General features: G+C 37.4%; 1 protein-coding gene across 7 annotated transcripts in view; it reads left to right on the top strand.

Moving 5' to 3' along the window:
• Positions 1-21,019, top strand: part of PAK1 (p21 (RAC1) activated kinase 1) — a 169,225-nt gene that overhangs the window by 92,722 nt on the left and 55,484 nt on the right. For all 7 annotated transcript variants that reach the window (XM_012528181.4, XM_058306030.2, XM_012528183.4 and 4 more), the window contains 2 exons: positions 16,367-16,467; positions 16,954-17,101. In XM_012528181.4, coding sequence (XP_012383635.1) covers positions 16,367-16,467; positions 16,954-17,101 — 249 coding nt within the window. The remainder of the gene's footprint in view (positions 1-16,366; positions 16,468-16,953; positions 17,102-21,019) is intronic.

Here is a 21,019-nt window from a genome sequence, read left to right as displayed (position 1 = left end):
TGTATTAATAATTGTGTGTGTTGGGGGAAAAATACAAAAAGATATGGGGTGTAGTTAGTAATATGTTAATAATGGTTTTTCATAGTTTGTGAAAACAATGCAGGATGGTGGTGGTGGGGTGATGTATGGGAGCCTTGTATGATGATATGCATGTTTGTTTTGTAACTTCACAATTTCATTATACATTTGTTGCTTATATATATTCATGTATGAATGATGTACTTCAATAAAATTAAAAATGGGCAAAGGGAAAGAGATATTTTTCCAAAGAAGATGTGCAAATGGCCAATAAACACATGTAAAGATACTCACTGTCATTAGGGAAATGCAAATCAAAAACCATAATGAGATACCACTTAACATCCACTGTGGTGGTTATTATTTAAAAACAGAAAATGACAAGTGCTGTTAAGGGTATGGAGAAATAGGAACCCTTATATTTTGCTGGTGGAAATGTAAAATAGTGCAACTGATGTGGAAAAAAGTTTGGCAGTTCCTCAACAAATTAAACATAGAATTACCATATGACTCACAAATTCCACTTCTAGGTAGATGATCAAAAGAATTGAAAACAGGGATTCAGATACTTGGACACCAGTGTTGTAGCAGCATTAGTCACAGAAGCCAAAATGATAAGGAAATCATGTGTTCATCAACATGAATAAACACAATGTGTGGTATGTACATACATTGGAATATTATTCAACTGTTAAAAAGAATTAAGTTCTTATTTGCATGCTTCAGCATGGATGTACCTTGTAGACATCATTGCTGAGTATAATAAGCCAGATACAAAAGGAGAACAAGATTTGTATGATTTCACTTCATGGAAATACCTAGAATAAACAAATACATAAAGACTGAAAGTAGATTACATGTTATCAGGTACTGGGTTTGGGAGAAAATATGGAGCTATTGCTTAATGGGTACAGAGTTTCTGTTTGGGGTGATGAAAAAAGTTTTGGTAATGGAAGTTGGTGATGGTAGTCCAACTTTGTTAATATCACTGAATTTTACATAATAATTAGTTAAAATAGAAAATTATATGCTATAAATGTTACCACAATAAAAAAAGAAAATATAAAAAATAAAATTCCTTTCTCTCCCTACAAAGGCACTCACTTGGTTTCCCGTTGGTTTAGACAAGGTTAATGGGAAGTTCAGAGTAAATGCTTTTGTGAACTGAGACTAAGCAGACCCAAGGCCAGGTTTCTCAAGAAGTTCTTATGAGTTCTTTGTAATGTCAGAAGTAGGGTTTTAAGCTGTGGAATGGGCCTGGACCTGTGGAACATATAAAATATTTGAAACTGAGGCCAAGAAGGTAAGCTCAACCTCTTAAAACAACAAATCTGATTCTCTTTTTTTCTTTCAGACTAACCTCCCCTTTTCCTTTCCTTTCCCTTCTTCCTTCTCTTTGTTTTCTCGTTCACTTACGTTGTTGTTGTCAATCTATACCGAGATTTTTTAAGCAAGTAATACTTTAAAATAGTCTGCTTGGGGTTTGGATCCTATTACAGTGTTCCTTGCTGTGTGATCTTGGATAACTCACTGAACTTCTCTAGGCTTGAAGTTATTTCTCATCCATAAAATGAAGGGGTTGGACTAAGTGTCTGGAACACCATATATAGCTCATGAACAGTAATTCTTGTAGGTTCCTACATGGAATTTTAAAATTTTTATATAGAAAAATGCAGATTCAGAAGTGTACACCTCAATTTAGAGTGATTTCATCTGTGTGACTACTACCCTGGCCAGGAGGTAGGACATTACCCGGCCCCTAGAAGTTCCCTGCATTTTTCCCTTCCAGGCAGTGATGTCTTTCTCTTTCCTGGAGGTGAACATCATGAAAGGGTTCTACTTGTATTTGAACTTGATGTAAATAGGATAATACAGCACATATTCTTTTGTTTGTCCTCTTTTGATTAACATTGTTCCTAAGATTCATCTGTGTTTTTATATACAGCTACATTTAATTTTCATTGCTATATGATATTCTCTTAGGGGTATTTTCCATTGTATTTTTGATAAACAGGTTGATTTCAGTAATAAACTATTATGAACAATATATTTTATGATCATTCTTGTCATATCTTGATACATTTCTGTTGGGTATATACATATATACCTGGGTAATTGAGATGCATTTTAATTCTGAACATTCTGGTGTATGCTGTGAAGTAGCTGATGACTTTTCATGTGTTAACTGGCCATTTGAATATCCTTTTTTGTGAAGTACCTATTCAAGTCTTTTGCCCATTAAAATTTTTTTATTCTTATTGATTTGTAGGTATTCTTTTCTAGATTTTAGTCCTTTGTTAGTTATACATGTTACAAATATCATCTCCCATTCTCTTAATGGTATGCTTACTAGATGTGTGATATGGTGTCTTTAATAGTTATAGTAATAAATTTAACATTATTTCCTTTCTAATGCTTTCTGTCCTATTTATGAAATCTTTACCTACTCTAAGATCATAAATATTTTTCTCCCATTTGAATTTTCTATGTACATGATTATATTATCTGTAAATTGTGATTTTTAAAATTTTGTATTTTTTATTAGAGAAATTTAGGTTTACAAAAATCATGCATAAAATACAGAGTTCCCTGGGAGTGGATGTGCCTCAAGTGGTTGAATGTCTCCTTCCCACATGGGAGGTCCTAGGTTGGTTCCTGGTGTCTCATTAGAAAATAAATAACTTAAAATAAACTAAAATTTTCATTTAAAAAAAAAACAGAGTTCCCTTATACTACCCTATTATTAACACCTTGCATTAGTGTGGTATATTTGTCATATTTCATAAATGAACATTTTTAATAATTGTACTCTTAACTGTTGTCCATGATGTACTGTAGGGTTCACTGTTGTGTTATTTAGTCCTATGGATTTATAAAAATTTATTCTACTAATATATATACACAACCTAAAATTTATCCTTTTAACCACATTCAAATATATGTTTCAGTGCTGTTAATTATGTTACACTATCGTACTATCATTACCACTATCCATTACCAGAACTTTGCTATCATTCCAAATAGAAACTCTGTATAATTGAAGGCTCAGCTCTCCCACTCCCTACCCCACTCTGGCCCCTTGTATATTTTAGTTTCTGACTTTGTAAAATAGCTTATTCTACTTACTTCCTAACAATGATTACATACAATATTTGTCCTTTTATGTTTGGCTTATTTCACTCAACATGATGCCTTTCATGTTCATCTATTTTATCACATGCATCAGAACATTATTCCCTTTTATGATTGAATAATATTCCTTTGTATGTACCACATTTTGTTTATACATTCATCATTTGGTGGACACTTGGGTTGCTTCCGTCTTTTGGCAGTTGTTAAGTAATGCTGCTCTGATCAGTTTTTAAATGTTTTTCCATGGCATCGATTGTCTTTTACTTTAATATTAAAGTCCTTTGATGACACAAAAGCTGTTAATTTTGATGAGTTCCCATTTATCTATTTTTTTTTCTAGGAGTTTTATAGTTCTTATTCTTAAATTTAAGTATGTAATCCATTTTGAGTAGATTTTTGTATATGGTATGTACTAGGGTCTACCTTAATTATTTTGCAAATGGACATCTAGTTTTCTCAGAATCATTTGTTGAAGAGACTGTTTCCTCACTGAGTGGAGTTGGCACCTTTGTCAAAACTCAGTTGATCAAATGAATAAACAAAAAACAAAAATCAGTTCATCATAAGCTTGAAGATTGACTTTTGAACTCTGAATTTCATTCCACTGGTCTCTATGTATGATGTCCTTGTGCCAGTACCATGCTCTTTTGATAAGTGTGGCTTTATAATAAGTTTTAACATTGAGAAGTCTTCCTTTTTGAGGTGGCTTTGGCTTTTTGGGGCCCCTTGCCCTTCCATATAATTTTCTTTTTTAAGATTTATTTTTTATTTTATTTCTCTCCCCTTTACCCCTCTGTCCCCCAGTTGTCTGCACTGTGTCCATTCACTGTGTGTTTTTCTGTGTCTGCTTGTATTCTTGTCAGCAGCACCAGAAATCTGTGTCTCTTTTTGTTGCATCACCCTGCTGTGTCAGCTCTCCATGTGTGCAGTGCCACTCCTGGGCAGTCTGCTTTTTTTTGCACAGGGTGGCTCTCCTTGAGGGGCTCATTCCTTGTGCATGGGGCTCCCCTATGCTGGGGACATCGCTGTGTGGCATGGCACTCCTTGTGTGCATCAGCACTGGCGCGTGGGCCAGCTCATCATACGGTTCAGAAGGCCCTGGGTTTGAACCCTGTACCTCCCATGTGGTAGGCGAACGCTCTATCAGTTGAGCCAAGTCTGTTTTCCTCTGTATAAATTTGATGATTGGCATTTCCATTTCTTCAAGAAGACTCTTGGAATTTTGATTGGGATTGGGTTAAATCTATTAATTGCTGTGGGTAGAATTAACATCGTAACAATATTTAGTCTTCCAATCTGTGAATACAGAATGTCCTTCCATTTATTTAAGTCTTCTTTGATTTCTTTTAGCAGTATTTTGCAATTTTCTATGTATAAGTCCTTTATATTCTTAATTAGATTTATTCCTAGATATCTGATTTACTTGCTCTTCTAAATGGAATTTTTTGCTTGACTTCTGGTTTTTTTGTTTGTTTGTTTTGAGGTATTGGGAAGCCAGGTATTGAACCCAGGACCTCGTATGTGGGAAGCTGGCACTCAACCACTGAGCCACATAAGCTTACCTGAGTTGGTTTCTGTTTGTTTGTTTTGCTTATTGCTTGTTTTTGTTGTTTCAGGAGTCACTGGGAACTGAACCCACACCTCTTGTGTGAGGTGGGTGCTCAACTGCTTGAACCACATCCAGTCCCCTTGATTTTTCTTTCACATAGTTCATTATTAGGGTCTAGAAACACTACTGATTTTTGAGTGTTGGTTTTGGATGCCACCGCTTTGCTGAATTCATTTATTAGCTTTGTTGTCAATTTATCAGGATTTTATGTATGTGGGATCATGTCATCTGCAAACAGGGAGTTTTACTACTTCCTTTCCAGTTTGGATGCCTTTTATTTCTTTTTTTTCCCTAATTGTGCAGGCAAGAACTTCCAGTACACTTGAATAAGTGAGTATTCTTGTCTTGTCCTGATTTTAGAGGGAAAGCTTTCAGTCTTTCACCGTTAAGTATGATGTCAGCTGTGGAATTTTCATATTATCCTTTATCATATTGAGAAAACTTCCTTCTATTCCTAGTTTTCCAAGTGTTTTTATCAAGAAATATGCTGGATTTTGTCAAATGCCTTTGTGTTGATTGAGATTATTATATAGTTTTTTCCTTTGTTCATTGATTTTCTTATGTGAACCACCATTACATACTTGGGATAAATCCCACTTGGTCATAGTGTATAATTCTTTCAATGTGCTGTTGGGTTTGGTTTGCTAGTATTTTGTTGAATATTTCTGCATCTGACTTCATAAGAGATATTAGACTGTAATTTTCTTTTCTGTGGTATCTTTATTTACCTTTGGTATGAGGGTGATGTTGGCCTCATAGAATGAATTAGAGTGTGTTCCTTCCTTTTCTTGGAATGTTTGATAAAACACAGTGACTGTGAAAAGGCTATGGAAAGGGAAGGGCTAAGCAAATGTAAGAGAGGTGGATTTTACTTCGAGGAAGGGGTTGTATGAGTGCCAGGTAGCCCTGGGACATTTTTCCTTCTCAACCATTTCTCACTACTGTGGATTTTTTTCAGTCTCCGTTCTTTTCTCAGGATCTCTTTTACTTACTGGAGGTTAGTCCCAGAACCCAGGCCACATCTTACCAGTTACATTTCTCTTTCCTTCCTACTTCTCTCATCTCCCAATTCAGCCTGGTCTTTCCTGGTCTTTCATGCCAGGTTTGGTCTATGATAAACTGTTGTTTCAATCAGTAGTTGCTTCTTGCAAAAGCAGTCAGTAAGGATCAGGTGGTATGAAGGAAAACTTGATCAGGTGAAATGAGAGCTACCACTATGTGCTCTATGACACAGGACAAGTCAATTTACTTCCCAGATCCTCTTTCGTCAGAGAAATTGTCCATTCGCTGTGTGTTCGTGTCCGCCTCTATTCTTGTCAGTGGCACGGAAATATGTGTCTTTTTGTTGTATCATCTTGCTGCATCAGCTCTCCGTGTGTGCGGCGCCACTCCTGGGCAGGCTGAACTTTCTTTCACACTGGGCGGCTCTCCTTACCGGGTGCACTCCTTGCACGTGGGGCTCCCCTACACAGGAGATGCCCCTGCGTGGCACAGCATCCTTGCGTGCGTCAGCACTGTGCGTTGGGCCAGCTCCACACGGATCAAGGAGGCCCCGGGTTTGAACCTCAGACCTCCCATGTGGTAGATGGATGCCCTATCCATTGAGCCAAGTCCACTGCCCCTAGAGTGTTCTTGAACTAAGTTAGCTGTATGCTGGGTCCTATTCGAGCTCAGAAATACAAAGATCATAATTAGGAGCCATGATTTTGGCCCTTAAGGAACTTATGTGTTAAGTAAGAAGGTAGATCTTCAAAACATCAAGGAATCATACAATGTAGGAAATGACTATGTGATGTGTAATGGACTCAGTGCCATGGGAATTCACAAAAAGGGGAAAGACCTGGGAATTCTTCCTGGAAGGAGTGGAACTTAAACCAGTCCTTAAAAGATGTCTGAGATTTTGACAGGGAAAACAAAAGGGAGAGCATTCTGAGGAAGGGGATGTAAAAGCAAACAAAAGCTTGGAAGTGAGAATATGTGAGGTATGGGCACAAATTGCTGGGTGAAAAGTGCCCAGTGGGTGCAGCATTGATTTCAGCATTACTTGTGTGCTTGTGTGTTAAGTAATTTCATTTCCCTGGGCCACCCTCTCTGGGTCTCCATTACTGAAATTCCTTCTGTATTTGACTTTCCAAGATAATTTTGGGGTATTATATAGGATATTAATAATATACAAAAGATATTATGTACTAAGATATGATATAATATACAAATATTAAAAATATGAACAGCTGTATGCTAAAAAACTAGACAATGTGGACAAGGTTGACAAATTCCTAGAACAACATGAACCACCTACACTGATCCTAGAAGATATAGAAAACCTCAACAAACCAATCACAAGTGAAGAGTTTTAAACAGTCATCAAAACCTCCCAAAGATGAAAAACCCAGGACCAGATGGCTTCATATGTAAATTCTACCAATCATTTAAAAATGATCTAATACTAATATTGCTCAAGCTCTTGCAAGAAATTGAACAGGAAAGAATGCTACCAAACTCATTCAGTAAAACCAACATCACCCTATTATGAAAACTGGATAGAGATACTATGAAAAAAGAAAATTACAGATAAATATCCCTAATGAATATAGATGCAAAAATCCTGAACAAAATACTTGAAAACCAAATCTAAAAGCACATTAAAAGAATTATACACCACGATCAGGTGAGTTTTATCCCAGGTATGCAAGGGTGGGTCAACACAAATCATTTAGAGTAATAAACCACATTGATTAATTGAAGAAGAAAAATCACATGATCCTCTTGATTGCTGCGGAAAAGACCATTGACAAAATACAGCACCCTTTCTTGATAAAAACACACCAAAAGATAGGAATAGGAGGAAGTTATTTCAATATGGTAAAGTACATATATATATATATTTTTTTTCAATTGAATTCTTTATTTTTAAAAAGAATTGTTAGCATTATGGTGTCAGTTCTACAAACGTGTGAACGTGTTGGAGTACTAACCGGTCCCGGGCAGGGCAGGAGGTTCCGCCCCTGAGACATAAGTGGACCTATTGATAACTGTATCCCTTTTTTTCTTGGTAAAGTACATATATGAAAAACCTATAGCCAGCATTGTACTTCATGATGAACGACTAAAAGCTTTTGCACTGAGAGCAGGACAAGACAAGGATGCCCACTTTCATCACAGGTATTCAATATTGTGCTAGGTGGTCTAGCTAGAGCATTTAACCTAGATAAAGAAATAAAAGGCATTATTTCCTGTTATTTCCTAATAATAGGAAAGGAATAAGTAAAATTTTTCACTATTCACTGGTGATATGATCCTACGTCTAGAAAATTCTGGAATATCCACAACCAAGCTACTAGAACTAATTGATGAGTTCAGCAAAGTGGCGGTGGATACATGATTAATACACAAAAATCAATAGCATTTCTATATACTACTGATGTGCAATCTGAGGAGGAAATCAGAAAACAATTACATTTTATAATAGTGACTAAAACAATCAAATATTTAGGAATAAATTTAACCAAAGACATAAAGGACCTGTATTCAGAAAACTTCAAAACATTGCTGAAAGAAACCAAAGAAGACTTGAATAAATGGAAGGACTTTCCGTGTTCATGGATTGAAAGAGTAAATATCATTAAGATTTCAATTCTGTCCAAACTGATTTACAGATTCAACTCAATCCCAATAAAAATCCCAACAACCTTTTTTGCAGAAATGGAAAAGCCAGTTATCAAATTTATTTGGAAGGTAAGGGTCCTCAGATAGCCAAAAATGTCTTAAAAATGAAGAATGAAGTTGGAGGACTTTAATTTCCTGACTTTAAAGCGTATTACTTAGCTACAGAAGTAATAATAGCATGCTTTTGGCATAAAAACAGGCAGATGGACCAATGGAACCCAATCAAGAATCAGAAATTGACCCTCATCTTTATGGTCAAGTTACTTTTCACAAGGCTGTCAAGCCCTCCCAGCTCAGCCAGAACAGTCTGTTCAAAAAAAGGTGCTGGGAGAACTGGATAGCTATATCCAAAAGAAAGAAAGAAGACCTCTGTTTCACCTCTTACACAAAATTGACTCAAAATAGTTCAAGGACTTAAATATAAAAGTGACAACCATAAAACTCTCATAAGAAAATGTAGGAAAGCATCTTCAAGATTTTGTGGTAGGCGGTAATTTCTTAAACCTTACACCCAAAGGACAAGCAACAAAAGAAAAAATAGATAAATGAAACCTCCTCAAACATTTTTGCACCTCCCAGGACTTTGTCAGAAGGGTGAAAAGGCAGCTGACTCAATGGGAGAATATATTTGGCAATCAAATAGAGGATAAGGGTTTGCTGTCCATGATATGTAAAGAGCATACAACTCAACAATAAAAAGACAAGCTACCCAATTAAAAAATGGGCAAAAGACTTGAAAAGACAATTGTCCAAAGAAGAAATAAAGATTGTGAAAAAACACATGAAAAAATGTTCAGTATCACTAGCGATTAGGGAAATATAAATAAAAAACAATGAGATATCATTTCACCCATTAGACTGGCCACTATTAAAACATTGGAAAACTGTGAATGTTGGAGAGGATGTGGAGAGAGAGAAACACTTATTCACTGTTGGTGGGAATGTAGAATGCTACAGCCACCGTGGAGGACTGTTTTGCAGTTCTAAGGAAATTGAATATAGTCTTGCGATGTGAGCTGGCAATACCATTATTAGATATATACCTGAAGACCTGAGAGCAGTGACACCAACAGATATCTGCACGCTGATGTTTGTAGCAGTGTTATTCACAATTGCCAAAAGTTGGAAACCAACCAATAAATGGATCAACAAATTGTGGTATAAACACGTGATGGAATATTATGCATCTATAAGAAGAAATGAAGTCATGAAGCACATGACAACCTGGATGAACCTGAAAGACATTAATTATGTTGAGTGAAGCAAGGCAGACACAAAACAATACTGTATGATTGCACTACTGTGAATTAAATACATTGTATAAACTCATGGAGTTAATAATTAGAATATAGGTCACCAGAAAATAAAATGAGGGTAGAGAATGGAAAGCTTAGGATTAAACTATGCAGAATTGGTAGAAAGGTTGTTTTTAAATCTTAGGAAATGAACAGAAATGGGAGTACATCATAGTGTTTATTACTAGCAGAGCTATTATATGGGTTTGACAGTGGTTGGGAGGTTAAATCTAAGGTCATGTGTATTACTAGAAGGAAAGCTAAAAACTAACATGGGACAGTATAACATAGTGAAATACTCTGAGATATGAATATGAGTGATATTGCATATATGACTATTTTTACAAAATATAAATAAAAATAAACTAGAGAGACAGAAACAGAATAGCACTTATATATGGCAGGGGAAGCTTGAGATGATGAGTTTTTGTTTCTTGTTTATTATTTTTATTATTATTAGAATAATGAAAGTGCTCTAAATATGATTGCAGTGTTAAATGCACAGCTATGTGATTATACCACATACCATTGATTGTATACTTTGGATGGATTTAAGCTTTATTATGTATCAATAAAATTGATTTGTTAGAAAAAAAGTCTAAATAAAACAAATAATATTGTTCTTCCATATATATGTAAATGTATTAGACCATTTAAAAATATAAAAATTATAGTTTTTCCCTCCAACTTTTTTTTGTGGTAACGTATTTAACATAAAACTTGCCATTTTTACCATTTTAATATGTACATTTTAGTGGCATTAATTACCTTTACAATATTGTGCTACCATTACCAACTTCCATTACTAAAACTTTTCGTCACCCGAAACAAACTCTGTTAAGCAATAATTCCATTAAGCAATAACTCCCAATTCCCCAGCTCCTGGTGAACTCTAATTTATATTCTATCTCTGAATACAAGTGAAATCATGCAGTCTTTGGTCTTTTGTGTTTGGCTTATTTCGCTTAACATATAATATTTTCAAGGTTCATCTGTGTTGTAGCAAATATCAGAACTTCATTCCTTTATATGGGTGTATTTTATTTCATTGTATGTATATACCACATTTTGTTTATCCATTCGTCTGTCGGTGGATACTTGGGTTGGTTCCCTCTTTTGCCTATTGTGAATAATGTTACTGTGAAATCTAGTATAAAATATCTGTTTAAGTTCCTGCTTTCAGTTTTTTGGGATATATCCCTAGAAGTGGAATTGCTTGGTCATATGGTAATTATATGTTTAATTTTTTGAGGAACCATTAACTTGTTTTCCATAGTGGCTCCACCATTTTACATTCCCACCAACAATGCACAAGAGTTCCAATTTCTTTGCATCCTCACCAATGCTTGTTATTTTCTGTTTTTTAATTACTAGCCTTTTTAGTGGGTGTGAAGTGCTCTCTTCATTGCGCTTTTGATTTACATTTCCCTAATGGTCATGGTTGAACATCTTTACATGTGCTTATTGGCCATCTGTATATATTCTTTGGAGAAATATCTCTTCAAGCCCTTTTCCCATTTTTAAATTGGGCTGTTTGTCTTGAGTTGTAGGAGTTCTTTATATATTCTGAATATTAAACTCCATCAACAGATATGATTTCTAAGTATTTTCTCTCATTCTGTAGGTTGTCTTTTTACTTTCTTGATAATGTCCTTTAATGACCTAAAGTTTTAAATTTTGATGAAGTCTCATTTATTATATTTTTTCTTTTGTTGTTCCTGCTTTTGATGTCATCTCTAAGAATGAATCACCTAATACCAGGTCCTGAAGATTTACTCCTATGTTTTCTTTCTAAGAGTTTTAAAGTTTTGTGTCTTATATTCTTTCCCTTTTGAGGGGACTTGGCACCTTCAATTGGTCTTAGATGTATGAGTTTATTTCTGAACTCTTAATTCTGTTCTATTTGTCCATATGACTGTCTTTGTGCTAGTACCGTGCTGAGGTTTTTTGTTTGTTTTTTTTGAGGTACTAATGCTGGGGACTGAACCCAGGACCTGGTGCTTAATCACTGAGCCACATCAGCTCCCTTGAGTTGTTTTTTTTTCATTTGTTTGGTTGTTTTTTTTTTTTGTTTTCAGAAGACACTGGGAACCAAACCCAAGACCTCCCATGTAGGAAGCAGGGAGCCACATCCACTTCCCATACCATGCTGTTTTGATTACTTATTGTAGCTTTTGTAGCCAGAAAGGCTGCTGGAATCAAGATTGCTTTGAGTCTGTAAACTGCATTGAATAATATTGACACCTTAATAATAATAAGTCTTCCAACCAATGTATATGGGATATCTTTCCATTTACTCAGGTCTCCTTTAGTTTCTTTCAGTAGTGTTTTGTAGTTTTTAGTCTTTTTACATCCTTGGTTAAATTTATTCCTAGACATTTTATTCTTTTAGGTGCTATTATAAATGAAATTCTTTTCTTTACTTCCTTTTCATTTTTTCATTACTGGTATATTGAAACACAACTCATTTTTGTGTGTTGATCTTATATTCTGCAACGTTGCTGATTTTATTAGCTCTAGTAGACTTTCTTGTGGATTCTTTGGGATATTCTCTATATGGGATTATTTCCTCTGCAAATAGAGATAGTTTTACTCTTTCCACTTTGTATTTCTTTTTCTTGCCTAACTGCTCCGGCTACAACTTCCAGGACAATGGTGAATATCAGGGATGAAATAGAGCATCCTTGTCTTGTTCGTGATCTGAGGGGGAAAGCTTTCAGTCTTTCACCATTGGGTATGATGTTAGGTGTTGGTTTTTCATATATGCCTCTGATTATTTTGAGGAAGTTCCCTTCTATTCCTAGTTTTGTGAATTTTTTTTATCAAGAAGGGGTGCTGGGTTTTGTTACATACCTTTTCTGTGCTGGTTGAGATGATCATATGTTTTTTTCCTTCTTTCTGCTAATGCGACATATTATCTTGTTTGATTGTCTTCTTAATGCAAGGATTAGCCACCCTTGTATTCCTGGGATAAATCCCACTTCAACATGGTATACAGTCCTTTTAATGTGATGTTGGATTTGTTTTACTTGTATTTTGTTGAAGATTTTTGAAACTGTTTGTGATGGTTAGGCTATTGTGTCAACTTGGCCAGGTAATTGTGCCCAGTTGTTCCGTCAAGCAAGCACTGGGCTAACTGTAATACAAGGGCATTTATGGACTTTGGTCACCATTTACTTTACTGCAGTGGTAAATCATAGATAGCTGGTTATAATTACTTCAAGCGGGGAGATTGCCATCAGCAATGAGTGATGCTTAACCCAATCAGTTGAATCCTTTAAAAGGGGAAGTGATTTCAGCATTGAGAGAGAATTTCCCAGCTCGTCTTTGGACAGCCAGAATCTCCCAGAACTCGTCAGGAACCTTCATTGGACTTTCATTGCAGCCCCTGGTTGCAGCCTGCCTGCGGAACCTGGACTTGTGTGTCCCCACGGTTGCATGAGAGACTCTTATAGAATTGCATACTATTGACAGATATCTCTTGTTGAGTATTTCCCTAGAGAAGCCTGACTCTAACGCACTGTTCATAAAGGACATTAGTCTGTAATTTTCTTTGAATGTCTCCTCAAATTCACCAGTGAAGCCATCTTCGTCCTGGACTTTTCTTCATTGGGAGGTTTTTGATTATTGATTTAATCTCTTTACTTGCTATTGGTATGTTGGGGTATTCTATTTCTTCTTGATTTCAGTTGAGGTAATTTGTGTGTTTGTAGGAATTTGTGCATTTCATCTAGGTTATCTAATTTGTTGGTATACAGTTGTTATCCTTTTATAATCCTTTTTATTTCTGTGGAGTTGATAGTAATGTCCCTGCCATCCATTTCTGATTTTAGTTATTTACCTGCTCATTTTTTTTTCTATCAGTCTAGCTAAAGGTTTGTCAGTTGTGTCAATTTTTTCAAAGAACAAACTTTTGGTTTTATCGATTCTTTTGTTTTTCTATTCTCTATTCCATTTATCTCTGCTCTATTCTATATTATTTCCTTCCTTCTACTCACTTTGGGCTTAGTTTTCCCTTTTTCTAGTTCCTCCATGTGTGAGGTTTAGGTAACTGATATCAGCTATTTCTCTCTTTTTTTAAAATGTAAGCTAGGTCAGAGGGAATTTAGGAACATAAAGCAGTACTTTTAATCTGATCTCTAAAGATAGATCCAGGCAAGCCTGGCATTCAGCCCTTGGCTGACCTCAGCCAAGTTATTGGACACTGCCCAGTGAGTTTCTGTTAGACGTGAATTCTGGGCTTCCGATCTTTCACCCCGAGCTTGTTGGTCTATGATCCTGTACATTGCTAGGAGGGAAATTTCAGGTTGTCCTGGAACCACTGGGTTTTGTGCATTAACTGTGTTACACAGGAGAATAACTTGTGCTCTGAGAAAATCTCTGATGTCTTCCTTGAAGTCTTGCTGATGGAGAAGACCAGAGACTCAGGGCTGCTAGGCTTTCCTTGCTGAGTTTTCTTAAAAAGGGGATATTCTTGTCCTGCTTCAAAAGCTTGCATAGTGCCTCTGGTTTTCCTGGAATGGCCAAATCCTAATACTTAGGGGGCACAATTATCACTGAAACTCAAGAGAGGTCAAGCAAGATACTAAAAGGAAGTACTGAAGTTTCCTTATCTATAAAATGGGGATATTAATACCTGATTTGCATGTTTGCATAAATATTTGAGGGCATAATGCACACAAAATTCTTAGCACATGCTTAGAACATGGTAATAGGTCAATATAAATGGTAGTTTTTGCAGTTAGCCTCTGGACCCAGTGGCTCTAGGTTATATGGAGGAGTTTTCTGGGAGTTTGGATGAGATTGCCGTGTGAGGCACTGAAGTTGGAGGAGCCCTCTCTGAGAGAAGGAGGATTGTTTCTGTAGGAGAGGTTCAAAACCTTAACTCTGTGTGCCTCATCTAAAAGGAAAGATTCTTTAGCTGAGTCTCAGAAGGTATTTAAGCCTGTTTCAGCTGGGCTCTGTCATGGAAACCTGCTGAGTGTTTCACCTGAGATCTGGCTAATACCAAGACCTTGAAACTCTTCATAGAAAATGGATACTTCAGCACTAAAACTCCTTTTAGCAGAAGCTTTTTCTTCCATGTCAGAAGCAGCTGAATGACCATGATCTTTATGCAAGACCTTTGATGGGTGGAAGCTGACCAGAAGTATTTGGATTTATGATCCTTTGAGGTCTTAGCCCAGGGACGTGGCATCGTATTGTAGTTAAGAGCTCAGGCTCTGGGCCAAAGTGTCTGGATTTGAATCTGGGCCCTGCCATATACTAGCCATGTGATCTGGACAACTGTGCTTTCAGTATCTTCATATGCAAAATAAGGATGATAGTACCTGATAGAGTTTCTGTCAGGTTTAAATGAATTTGTAGGGGAGTGGACTTGGCCCAGTGGATAGGGCATCTGTCTACCACATGGGAAGTCCACGATTCAAACCCTGGGCCTCCTTGACCCCTGTGGAACTGGCCCACGCACAGTGCTGATGCGCGCAAGGAGTGCCGTGCCATGCAGGGGTGCCCCCGCATAGGGGAGCCCCCCTCGCAAGGAGTGCGCCCCGTAAGGAGAGCTGCCCAGCGCAAAAGAAAGTGCAGCCTGCCCAGGAATGGCGCCGCACACACGGAGAACTGACGCAGCAAGATGATGCAACAAAAAGAAACACAGATTCCTGTGCCCCTGACAACAACAGAAGCGGACAAAAAGAACGCGTAGCAAATGGAAACAGAGAACAGACAACTGGGACAGGGGTGGGGGAGAAGGGGAGAGAAATAAAATAAAATAAATCTTTAAAAAAAAAGAATAACTGAATTAATATACATAAAGAACTTGAACCAGTCCTGGTACGTGGTAAGCATCCAAATAAATATTAGTGATTATTTATTATTAAAGCAATTTCCAAATCTAAAATTGTATAATTTAGAAAACTTTAAAGCAGTCTGTGATCAAGGACCAAACATGTGGGATGCAGGTTATGGAAACTCAAGGAACATAAGATGCCAAATCTGATGGGTCTTTATAGACTCAAATTGGGAAACGAAGGTTCAGAAACAGGAAGTGACTTGCCCTGAATCAACTGGCTCATTAGTGATATAACCAGGACTAACTCTGATGAATGCTCTTGCTTTTCCTCCCTTGCTTTATTTTTCAGTAAAAAATTAAGTCTTGGGAAACAGATGTGGCTCAAGCAGTTGGGCACCTGCCTCTCACATGGGAAGTCCCAGGTTCGATTCCCGGTGCCTCCTAAAGGAAACAAGTTGATGCAACAAGGAGACACAATGAGAAGACACAATGAGCAGGGATCAGATGTGGCTTAATTGATTGGGGGCCCGCCTCCCACATGGGAGGTCCCAGGTTCAGTTTTTGGTGCCTCATAAAGAAGATGAGCATACACAGCACACAGTGAGCAGATACAACGCACATACACAATGAGCAGACAGATGAGAGAGCCATCTTGGGGGCAGGGGAGGAAAAATAAATCTTAAAAAAAAATTAAGTCATTAAACATCTACTCCAATACACGTCTGTTCTTGCACTCTGTGAAGTAGACAGTCCTTTCCTCTAAGGGAACTTAACAACTCAATGAAGAGCTAGAATAAGCCCTAAAATGTAATAATGTTACTGTTTTTTAGTTCCCTTTCTCTGTTTCTCTTGCAGCAAATAAAAAGAAGGAGAAGGAACGGCCAGAAATTTCTCTTCCTTCGGATTTTGAACACACTATTCATGTTGGTTTTGATGCTGTCACAGGGGAGTTCACGGTGAGTCCTGGGTCCCAGCAAGGCCTATGGTCTTTCAGAGTTCTGGTTTTATACTGTTGGATTCAGTCCTTTCCTAATGCCTCTATTTTTGCTTGACACCCTCTACTGTCTCCTTGTAGTCATGAGAGAGATACTTTACTCATCTGCAAAACTGTTCCCAGAGAAGCCTTTGAATCTCTATTTCCTGAATAGACCTCAGTTATGTAGCCTCTTGGCAGCAGGCTCTGTGCTGGACACTATTGATACAGAAACAAATAAGACATGGTCTCTGTTCTAAAGGAGTTATAGCCTGGTGACATTTCAAGAAATAACTAATACAATGAGAATAGGTTTTCTAACAAGCTTTTGTAAGCTCTGAGGTCATAGAAAGAAGGGAGTGACTAATAAACCCATCTTTAGATATTATACTAGCAGGTATTTTCTGATTTTCCTTCTGGGTGTCTTGTGACTATGTCTTCCTGATAGCCTTGCCTGCCTCTCTTGTAGGGGATGCCAGAGCAGTGGGCCCGTTTGCTTCAGACATCAAATATCACCAAGTCAGAGCAGAAGAAAAACCCTCAGGCTGTTCTGGATGTGTTGGAATTTTACAACTCAAAGAAGACCTCCAACAGCCAGAAGTATATGAGTTTTACAGGTAAGGGGATTGTATCCAGGGCAGTCTAGGGAAAGGATCTGGAAGGAAAAGCATCGCCTGTCTCGTAGCCTTGGGTGAGAAAAGAAAGTATTAAAAGGAGTGGAGGCGATACTTTCACTAAGATGGGATTGTGGAATTTGAAAGTCAATATAATGGGTTTTTGCATCAAACTTGAGTATTCATTCTGAAGCTGCAAGTGTTTTTTAAAAAAATAGTTTGGGATTATATACAAAGAATACAGGCTGTATGTTAGAAGATCTTGGTTTTGACACTCACTGGGTGTGATGTTTAAGTTCATGTGTCAACTTGACCAGTTTATGGTGCCCAGTTTTTTGGTTAAGGAAGCACTGTCTTTACTGTTACTGTGAGGATATTTTGTGGTTTTAAATGTCAGTAAGTTGATTGTATCTGCAATGATATCTACAATCAGCTGAGGAGAGTGCCTTCAACAATGAGAGAAATCTCATCCAATCAGTTGAAGGCTTTAAAAGATGAAGTGATAATTCAGCAGCCAGAAAAGAGAATTTCCACCTTTGCTTCAGCCAGCCAGCTTCTCCTGGGGAATTGATCAGAGTTTCCAGCTTGTGGCCTGCTCTATGGAATTTGGACTAGCTTATCCCCACAGTCACACGAGACAATTCTTACAAAAATCTCATATTTTTTACAGATACCTCCTGTCAGTTTTGTTTAATACAAATATACTAGGTTTAACCATCATTTCATTTCTCTGAACCTCAAAATGAGAATAATATTTCCTATCTCAAGAGGTTGTGGTGAGGAATAAATGAGCTAATTGAAGTGAAAGTTCTTTATAGGTTGTAAAACAACAGCATGGAAATGTACACTATCATGAGCATCACTGTTGCTAAAATCATTAGTTATTTAATAACATTAATGTGTCTTTTAAGTAGGCAAGCCCAGTTTCTTCTTCAGGAGACTAATTTTTATCAGTCAAATGAAAACCAGTCCAGTAATAATAAATGTTCTTTAGATGTACTCTCCATATAAGAGAGTGTTTTTCAGAGTTTTTTTAAAAGTGGAGGTGGGATTAGAACCAAGATCTCTGAATTCCTAGACCAGCACCTTTTGAATTTAGTACTTGCTTCTAGTAACTCTCTTTAGAGCACCTCTGTCCATAGAAGAGAGATTTTTCTTTTCCTAGGATAAATTATCAGAAGTCCTAAATTTTGGGAAATCTGCCTTTTATATAGCATCTTAGAATATTAGAACAAGAAGTGTCCTAAGTATATACCGCTTCCAGCCTCCCCTTGTTCTGCAGAGATGAAAGCCAGGAAGGGCCTTTCTAGAGTGGTAAGTTAGTGATAGTGTTGGTCTTTCAACTTCTGGTTTGGTTCTCTTTGCAGTGCATGTACTGTTTCCTTAAGAGGGCAGGATTGTTGGAGAAGGTGAAAACCATTAACTAGCTAGTTTTGAAGGATGCTTCCCCAGCTAGTATCTGGCTTGTATCAGAGGGCACAGATGGTGTGGATGGCAGACTGTAGCTTTGCTCAAGCTGCCGTGGTAGTGCCCAGAAGAGAGGGCCATGCATGTTCCCAGCAGTATTTCCTTCCTCGTGTCTGGTCCTGATGGGTCTGTACTTCTCCTACTGAGGACCTGGGTCATTCCAAGGAGAAGTTGGGGTGAAGGGTGTTGGATGGGAAGTTTTCCAGTCAGGAAATTAGACCTTGTGTTTTAAGGCGTTTGTCATGGAGAAATCAGATTAAGACCTGGCTTTGAAAGCCTTGGCAACCAAATCTTTAGGACTTCTGTTACTATGTGTGCATATAGTTGGATGTGTACAAGTGCCAGGTATATATATAGTGGTATAACTCTGAGTTTGCAAATGTTTGGAATTAAAGTCCACTTCAGTATTTATAAATGAATATATATGTAGATAGATACACAAGATAGATAAACACATTTCAGATAATTGTGTATATATTCATCTGTGCATGCATACATTCATAGTATTGAGTGAATATGTATAGCTATATGTGCATACATTTACTTTTGTGTGTATAAATTTGTGCACATGTATATATATATGTACGTTTTAAAATTTTCTGTAAGTTGAAGACTGGGGTCAATACTAGGCACACTCGTATGTTTGGCACAGTTTATTTATTTTTTATTTGATTATAAAAGCAATACATTTATTGTTAAAAAATGGAAAATACATAGAAAATTATAAGGAAAATAAATATCACCCATTACCTCACCAATAAATGACATGTTATTGATCTTTTTTTAATATTATAAACTTTATAAAGAAATTTTAGATTGCATGAAAGTTGCATAGAAAGTATAAGGGATTCCCATATACCCTGTCCCCGCCCCCTCCCACATTTTCCCATGTTAATAACATCTTATATCATTGTGGTATATTTGTTACACTTGTTGAACAAATATTGAAGCATTGCTGCTAACCAAGGTCTATAGTTTACTTTATGGTTTATACTTTTGACTGTAGAGTTTTAATAGGATTTGACAAAATGTATAATGGCCTATGTCTGTCATTGCAATATCATGCAGAACCATTCCAATCCCCTAAAAATGCCCTACGTTCCACTTGTTCTTTCCTTCCCCTCCCGACAGAACCACTGGGAACCACTATCTTTCAGTGTTACAGGTTCTTCCATTACAGCAATACTAATGTCTGCTTTGGTCCACGTTTTATTCCCCCCTTAGGTTTGTTTATTCCTCAGTCTTGAGGATTTGAGGGTGGCGATGCCCACTCTGCTTCAATTGGTGGTAGTTGTGGGGGGAGATAGATCTTACAGGACAGATGGAAGGAACTGTTTTGCTTACAGTTGTGATAATCTTTGTTTTTGGGGGTGGGGTTTGTCCGTCATAATCATTTTATTAGCTGTCCTGGTTGAGTCCAGTGAACTGGAGGGTAGGTGTTGGCCGCTCATCCAGCATGAACAGACCAAAGATTTAAGTCTCTGGGGCATATATTTTAATGGGTATAATGCTAATTGTAGATTCAAATAAAAGGGGTAAAAGAATCATGTGTTGGGAAATTATAAATGAGTTAACTCTGTTACTTTTGCGAAATAAATTATTTTATATTGCAAGGGAAGGCCAACTGACACAGTGCTGATTTCATGGGGTCGTGTGCTTTGCCTGTAGTGTCTGGATGTCTCTAGAGCCCTTGGGAGCACCCCGTTATGGTTTTGTTTACTGTGGCAGTTAGTGAAATCTGCCTGAGACATGCATAAGCATAAGCAAAACCTCTGAAATGCCCTCCTGACTCACTTTGAAGTATCTTAGTCGTAAAAACTCTTTTTTTTTTTTTTTTAAGATTTATTTATTTATTTAATTTCCCCCCCTCCCCTGGTTGTCCGTTCTTGGTGTCTATTCGCTGCGTCTTGTTTCTTTGTCTGCTTTTGTTTCTTTGTCCGCTTCTGTTGTCGTCAGCGGCACGGGAAGTGTGGGCGGCGCCATTACTGGGCAGGCTGCTCTCTCTTTTCTCGCTGGGCGGCTTTCCTCACGGGCGCACTCCTTGCGGGTGGGGGCTCCCCCACGCGGGGGACACCCTTGCGTGGCACGGCACTCCTTGCGCGCATCAGCACTGCACATGGGCCAGCTCCACACGGGTCGAGGAGGCCCGGGGCTTGAACCGCGGACTTCCCATATGGTAGACGGACGCCCCAACCACTGGGCCAAAGTCCGTTTCCCCGTAAAAACTCTTTTGTCTCTTATGTTTCCCTCTTTGAGTCAAGGTCTTTTTCCAAATGCAAAGATTGATCTTTAAATCTTATTGTACGTGTTTGCTACTCAAATATTTTTCACTTAACATTTTATTGTGAACATTTTCCTAAATCACCAAATATTTTTTCTGTAACAAATTTTGACCTGGTTTTATTTTTATTATGTAGATATTCATCATTTATAAACCAATCCCTCTTCTATTGT

The sequence above is a fragment of the Dasypus novemcinctus genome, chromosome 10 (assembly GCF_030445035.2).
Source record: "Dasypus novemcinctus isolate mDasNov1 chromosome 10, mDasNov1.1.hap2, whole genome shotgun sequence".
Classification (NCBI taxonomy): Eukaryota; Metazoa; Chordata; class Mammalia; order Cingulata; family Dasypodidae; genus Dasypus; species Dasypus novemcinctus.
This window is presented reverse-complemented; position numbering and strand designations above follow the sequence as displayed.